The 7,734-nt window shown below is 43.2% G+C and overlaps 1 protein-coding gene across 1 annotated transcript in view; it reads left to right on the top strand.

Annotated features, from left to right (window-relative positions):
* LOC107601637 (inactive tyrosine-protein kinase 7-like) overlaps positions 1-7,734 on the top strand; it is a 51,468-nt gene that overhangs the window by 26,103 nt on the left and 17,631 nt on the right. Inside the window, exons 2-6 of the mRNA XM_016293888.1 lie at positions 846-1,142; positions 2,299-2,401; positions 2,752-2,915; positions 6,008-6,155; positions 7,266-7,396. Of these exons, the coding sequence (XP_016149374.1) occupies positions 846-1,142; positions 2,299-2,401; positions 2,752-2,915; positions 6,008-6,155; positions 7,266-7,396 (843 nt within the window). The remainder of the gene's footprint in view (positions 1-845; positions 1,143-2,298; positions 2,402-2,751; positions 2,916-6,007; positions 6,156-7,265; positions 7,397-7,734) is intronic.

The raw sequence follows: 7,734 nt of genomic DNA, 5'->3' as shown, positions 1-7,734 counted from the left end.
TGACCTGACTAGATGCTGTTGTGTCCGCCATCTTGTGAGCGTGCTCTGGTACAGCCGACATCTTAGTCACAGACACTGTCGCGTTCTTCCTCCGCGACACCCACAGTAAACAAAGATCCAACCGTCAACAAAGCATAATCCATGAACTGAGCGAGTGATGAACGTGGACCCTCGCGTCTAAGCTTAGCCCTAAGAGGTTGATTTAAGCCATCACAGAAAAACTCTATCAATAAGCAGTCGGGTATACTAATATATTTTTTTTGAGTTTTATAATATTTTTAATTATGTTTTATTTTGATATTTTCTGCTTTCATATTAACTGTAAAGTTTGAGTAATTTTGTTGTTTTTGTTTTTTTTTTATCAGTTTTTGTTGTTTTTAAATGTCTATATAGTTTATATATATTTATAGAATGCATTTCTCCTCTGCTCTAGCTTGTTTACTAATCCTGTCATTGTGTTTTATGAATGCTGTGATTCTCTGACAAATTACTTGTGATATTTCTTTATTTGCCAGTTGCTTGGATAAAAGTGCTGAATGAATATATGTAGATGTAAGACTGAGCACATAATCAAACTCACTGTATCCCAGCATGTATGATGTGATGTGATGAGGTCTGTAGATGAGCTCAGAGCTTCTGATGATGATGATGATGATGAAGAAGGTTGTGTTTGTGTTGGCAGTGCTGAAGCTCACGCGTCTCACTGCATCATTAATGAATGCAAACATGCTGTTCGGTTCTACATTGTTTGATTTGTCTTGTCGGAGACATTCATTCGTCTGTTGTGAGTCTGAAGTGTCTGTGTTTTGTTCAGTAGTTTGACTGGCTCTCTGTGTTTCTCTCAGTCTTCATCATCCAGGCGTCTTCGCTTCAGTTCTCCGAAGAGCCCCAGTCTCAGGATGCGTTACACGGCCGCAGTGCAATCCTGCGCTGTGAGCTCAGCGGCCCGGTGGACATGCGGTTCTGGTGGACGCAGGACGGCCGGCATGTGGACGACTCGGACCGGCGCTTTCAGGAGGGCAGTAACCTGAAGTTCACCGCGGTGGACCGTCACGCAGACACGGGCAGCTTCCAGTGTGTGGCGTCCAGCAGCTCCACCGGAGAGACCGTGAGCTCCGCCAGCGCCTCCTTCAACATCAAATGTGAGCAGAGCTTCAGCTGCGAGTGTCTCTGGAAACGAGACGTCACAGCTCTTCAGAAGTATTTTCCACATACTGTACATTATTGTTTCTCCTCTATGCTCCGCCTTTCTGAAACGTGTCGATTTTTACAAAGCTCATCGGTCTGAAAGCGAGGTGTGCTGTGATTGGCCAGCTATCCAGTGTGTTGTGATTGGCCGAATACCTCAAGCGTGTGACGGAAATGTTACGCCCCTCACCATACTGTGCTGCCCTGTCCGGCCGGAGCGACGAGACAAAAACATTAAAACCCATTATAAACCAGGCATTCGTTGCATCCAGTGGGGACATAATTACTGATTATAATGACTTATACTGTCTTTTTGCGCGTTGCATCGCGCCATGTAAACCTAAAACCTTCACAACATGGCGGCGGCGGCAGCAACAATGCTACAGCGAGAATAAAAGTTACACCGCCTTTGAACATTTGGGCGGGGTTATGCAAATCTTCCCACATAGTGAGGTAGACATGTGGGGGCGTGTTAGAACGAGCCGTTTTAGCCGTCTTAACTTTTATAAAGAATATCTCTTTGGATTTGAGACTTTAGTCTTTGCAACTTTACAGATCTTCTTTATGCACCAAGAGCTTGTAACACTCCAAAGAGAAAGGAACGATTGGAATCGCATCGTATGACCTCTTTAACAGGGCAAAATAATGAAACACACGAGCAGAGAGGCCAAGAAAACATGTTCTTGACAGGATTTGATCCTAACAGCTCTCAGAAAACATCTGCACATATCCTAATTGAAAACAGACCAAAGATAACATACATTTATATTTATTTGAATGGTTTTCATTTCAAATTGTTCATTTTGTCAGCTGTTTTTTAATTTAGTCATAGTTCTTTAAAAAGTTCTCATTGACTTACATTTTTAGTCAACTAAATCTTTATTTAACATAAAACATAAAATGTTAAAAAGGGTATTTGACTAAAGTCTAATTTTAGTCATGCTGCATAATGGTTAACAATTAATGCACAATTACTTTGCTCAAAATTATAATCACAGCTACTGAACAGATTTATTTCTAGATTTTTTTTTTTTTTGGTTGAAAAAAATGGAGATACAGAGTTTGTTTTTTATTCTAGTGATGGGTGTGGATGTTATTGTGTGTCCTCAGGGCTGGAGAGGGGGCCGGTCACCATGAATGAACCCGCCTCAGAGGCGGAGCTAGAGGAGGCTGAGCGAATCGTGCTGCAGTGTCATATTGATGGACATCCACGGTGAGTCCAGCCTCTGATTGGACCGTTAAGATGAGTCTGATCCTTACACAGAACACCTGGAATATAATGCCATATGAACAGTGAATCATGTAGATTACTATTGATGACACGAAATACAAAAATGGAAAAAGGTAATTGCGACTTTATATCTCACAATTCTGAGTTTATATTTTGCAATTCTGACTTTTTCACAATTCTGTGTTTATCTTGCTACTCTTAACTTTTTCATCTTGCAAAATCAGAATTGTGAGATGGCAGAAACGGTCTTCTATAGGTTACAGACGTGTTTCTGATCATGCTCTGCTGACAGTCGCTGATTCTGTGTGAAAAGATGTTTCTGACTTGTGCAGGCCGAGCAGTAAATGGTTCAAAGATGGAGATCAGCTGGACAGAAAGGACCGGATCCTGACGCTGACCAACCTCAGCACAGGGGATTCTGGGATATACTCCTGCTGTGCTCAAAATGCTGCTGGAAAAGTGTGCAGTAACCACAACATCACCCTCAATATCATCGGTAAGATTATTAGAGGTAAACAGACACAAGCTCAGGTTCTTCTAGATTAGATTTGTCCTTTAGATTATATTAGAGTTTCAGGGTGAGCATGTTTAGTTTAAGTTTTTAGATGTGTGAGAAGACGTGTCGTCTATGTAGACTGCATGAGCGTGTCATTGATGCCCAGGAATGCAGCTTTTATTGTGTGTGTTCTGTAATGTTTTTCACCTCATGTGCGCAGCTAAACAGAAATGTCTGAAGCGTAACCCAACACCTCGGTCGGCCTGCCCATCAGCCACCTGTGCTGCTCACGCACACACCTGCAGACAGAATAAAAGCTCTGCTGAAAAATAAAGAGATCAGCTAGAGCATGAAAATTACAAATGAAAGGAGCGAGCGAGAGGAGCGAGGATAAAGAGCTTTAGCAGAAGAATAGTGGGCGGCAGTGAGAGTGAGAGTTTACACACACAGACAGACCTGAACATGTCTGTCTGATCTACAAAGTGTCTGTCTGATCCTAGAGCGCGTCTCTCTGATCTACAGTATGTCTGATCTAGAGTGTCTGTCTGATCTACAAAGTGTCTGTCTGATCCTAGAGCGCGTCTCTCTGATCTACAGTATGTCTGATCTAGAGTGTCTGTCTGATCTACAAAGTGTCTGTCTGATCCTAGAGCGCGTCTCTCTGATCTACAGTATGTCTGATCTAGAGTGTCTGTCTGATCTACAGTATGTCTGATCTAGAGTGTCTGTCTGATCTACAGTGTGTCTGATGCTAGAGCGTGTCTGTTTGATATTAGAGCGTATCTGTCTGATCCTAGAGCACGTCTGTCTGATCTAGAGCATGTCTGTCTGATCTACAGTATGTCTGACCTAGAGCGCGTCTCTCTGATCTACAGTATGTCTGATCCTAGAGCACGTCTGTCTGATCTACAGTATGTCTGACCTAGAGCGCGTCTCTCTGATCTACAGTATGTCTGATCTAGAGCGCGTCTCTCTGATCTACAGTATGTCTGATCTAGAGCGCGTCTCTCTGATCTACAGTATGTCTGATCTAGAGCGCGTCTCTCTGATCTACAGTATGTCTGATCTAGAGCGCGTCTCTCTGATCTACAGTATGTCTGATCTAGAGCGCGTCTCTCTGATCTACAGTATGTCTGATCTAGAGCGCGTCTCTCTGATCTACAGTATGTCTGATCTAGAGCGCGTCTCTCTGATCTACAGTATGTCTGATCTAGAGCGCGTCTCTCTGATCTACAGTATGTCTGATCTAGAGCGCGTCTCTCTGATCTACAGTATGTCTGATCTAGAGCGCGTCTCTCTGATCTACAGTATGTCTGATCTAGAGCGCGTCTCTCTGATCTACAGTATGTCTGATCTAGAGAGTGTCTGTCTGATCTACAGTATGGCTGATGCTAGAGCGTGTCTGTTTGATATTAGAGCGTATCTGTCTGATCCTAGAGCACGTCTGTCTGATCTACAGTGTGTCTGATGCTAGAGCGTGTCTGAATGATCTACAGTATGTCAGATCTAGAGCGCGTCTCTCTGATCTACAGTATGTCTGATCTAGAGTGTCTGATGCTAGAGCGTGTCTGTTTGATATTAGAGCGTATCTGTCTGATCCTAGAGCGTATCTGTCTGATCTACAGTGTGTCTGATCTAGAGCGTGTCTGTCTGATCTACAGTATGTCTGATCTAGAGCGCGTCTCTCTGATCTACAGTATGTCTGATCTACAGTGTGTCTGATGCTAGAGCGTGTCTGTCTGATCCTAGGGCGCGTCTGTCTGATCCTAGGGCGCGTCTGTCTGGTCTGAGGGCGCGTCTGTCTGATCCGAGGGCGCGTCTGTCTGATCTACAGTCTGTCTGATGCTAGAGCGTGTCTGTCTGATGCTAGAGCGTGTCTGACTGATATAGAGCACGTCTGTCTGATCCTGGAGCGCGTCTGTCTGATATAGAGCGCGTCTGTCTGATATAGAGCGCGTCTGTCTGATCCGAGGGCGCGTCTGTCTGATCCGAGGGCGCGTCTGTCTGATCCTAGAGCGCGTCTGTCTGATCTACAGTGTGTCTGAACCTAGAGCGCGTCTGTCTGAACCTAGAGCATGTCTGTCTGATATAGAGCGCATCTGTCTGATCCGAGGGCGCGTCTGTCTGATCCTAGAGCGTGTCTGTCTGATCTACAGTGTGTCTGAACCTAGAGCGCGTCTGTCTGAACCTAGAGCGCGTCTGTCTGATCCTAGAGCGCGTCTGTCTGATATAGAGTGTGTCTGTCTGAACCTAGAGCATGTCTGTCTGATCTACAGTGTGTCTGATGCTAGAGCGTGTCTGTCTGAACCTAGAGCACGTCTGTCTGATCTACAGTGTGTCTGATATAGGGCGCGTCTGTCTGATCTGAGGGCGCGTCTGTCTGATCTACAGTGTGTCTGATGCTAGAGCGTGTCTGTGATATAGAGCGCGTCTGTCTGATCCGAGGGCGCGTCTGTCTGATCCCAGAGCGCGTCTGTCTGATCTACAATGTGACATGATTACAGATGCACAGATAAATCAGCTGTGATTGACTACATAAATGTCATTAATAATTTTATCAAGTGTTATGTTGGATCATGAATAATTGATTCAAAAGTTCAAAACTTAAAATGAACATTTGAACACAAAACTAACTTGATTAAATGATTAGAAAATTATCAACACAAAATGACCTTGATGAAATTACCATAAAATGCTGAAAAGATAAGTATTTGATTCAAATATTCATTGCATTCACATTAAAATGACTATGTGAGTTATGTTTCATGAATAAGTTTATTTAATGTGATGATGTTTGTAAATGTTACTGTAAATCAGTAAAGGGTGATTTATAGAATCACGTCCTGCAGGAGCACAAGGATCAACCGGAGGGACGGTCGGATGAGTTTCTGTCTGTGGAATGTGGTCTGATCCAGGTGTGCTAAAGGTCAAAGTTCACGTGACACATGACAGGTGCTGTCAGTGCTGTTAGCAACTGGCAATAATGAAAGGCAGCATGTAGATGAGTGTGTGTGTGTGTGTGTGTGTGTCTCATGCTGTGTATTCATCAGATCAAGCGTGACTCTTCTCTCTCTCTCTCTCTCTGTGTTCAGATGAGTCTGTTCCCCGTGTGCTGGTGGCTCCGGTGGATCAGGTGGTTCTGCGTGATGAGGAGGCCGTGTTTCACTGTCAGTTCAGAGCCAAGCCGCCGCCGCTGATCGAGTGGTTCCACGACGCAGAACCCGTCCTCAACAAATCACGGTGAGAAGCTTCACATGCTGAATGTTTCCTAATGCTAAAACTTTAATTAAAATGAAAACAAAATATGTCTAAGCTAAAAATGTATAAAAAATCTAAACTAAACATTTACTTACTTACTATATGTATGTATGTATGTTAATCTTAACCAAAAAAAAATGATTAGAAACTATATTGACTGTGAGTCTGTTGAACGTAAAGCTGTTCAGAAGGTCTGACCACCCACAGATAAATGATCCATCACTGGTGCATCATGGGAAGTCCAGTGAATGTTTGGGCACGTTCTGCTTTGATGCACTAATAACATCCTGCACTAATCTCAACACTTTAAAACTGTGGCGCACTGCAGATCTCTCCAGATTCATGCTCATGACGTCTCCGAAACATTACAGCCCGTTTTTATTGAATTGTTGTAATAAAGGAGCTTCATGCATTTCATGAGATGTTTTAAATCTTTATTATGAAGGATTTTCCTTCCATTGACGTCATTTAGATGTTTAATGACATTAAAAAAATAATAAAAATGACAAAACAACAAAATTACTAAAACTTTAAATTCAAAGTGAAGTCTAATTTTAAAATATTAGTATTATTCAGGAGTGCTCACAGGCTGCTCATCGTGTAATTGAGGGAGACTTTATCAGTTGTGTTTGACATCGATATTATCTGCGGTGTAATCTGTCTGGTGCTGTAAATGTGTTTGATTCTGCTCTCATCTGACGCATGCTTTCAGTTGTTCGTCAGCTTGTAAAGTGTTCAAACACGTCTTCAGCTGTAAACACACTCGGGGGATTCTGGGATTGCAGGCGTTTGCTTCTCTTAGACTGAATCTGAGCGTTAGATTGTGATTGATCAGACAGATTGTGTCTGATCCGCGTCTGAAGCCTTAAACACACACCCGTGACCCACATGCGTCACTTAGCAACAGTAAACTGCTCTAATCAACACCACGTTTGTGGCAGAATTGTTTATATTCTGGTTATTAATAAAATTAACAATGTATCGTGTTGCTGAATTCTGTACATTTACAGTGATTTTACTAATTTAATTACATTTTACGATGATCTTGCAGTGGTTTATTGCTGTAACTAACCGTGTGTGTGTGTGTGGCAGGTTTGTGGTGTACGCTAACGGCACACTGCACATCAGTCAGGTGAAGCAGCGCAGCACAGGTGTGTATAAATGTGTGGCTCAGTATGGAGAAAACAAACAAGTACATGTGGAGGCAGCGCTCAGGATCGCAGGTGAGAGAAGACTCACTCACACACACACACTCTCTCTCTCTCACACATGTCTGGTCAGTTATCCTTATGGGGACTCTCCATAGGCGTAATGGTTTTTATACTGTACAGACCGTATATTCTATTGCCCTACACCAACCCTACCCCTAAACCTACCCCTCACAGGAGACTTTCTGCTATTTCAGATTTTCAATACACTCCATTCTGTGTGATTTATAAGTGTTTGTACCCATGGGGACCACAATTTAGGTCCCCACCGTGACACGAGTCCCCATGAGTCTGTGTGTAGTCAGGTTTAAGTCCCCACCAGAATATATAAACCAGTACACACACACACACAC

Source organism: Sinocyclocheilus grahami, unplaced genomic scaffold (assembly GCF_001515645.1).
Source record: "Sinocyclocheilus grahami isolate Dianchi unplaced genomic scaffold, SAMN03320097.WGS_v1.1 scaffold309.1, whole genome shotgun sequence".
NCBI lineage: Eukaryota > Metazoa > Chordata > Actinopteri > Cypriniformes > Cyprinidae > Sinocyclocheilus > Sinocyclocheilus grahami.
The sequence above is the reverse complement of the archived record's forward strand: the minus strand, read 5'-3'. Positions and strand labels throughout refer to the sequence as shown.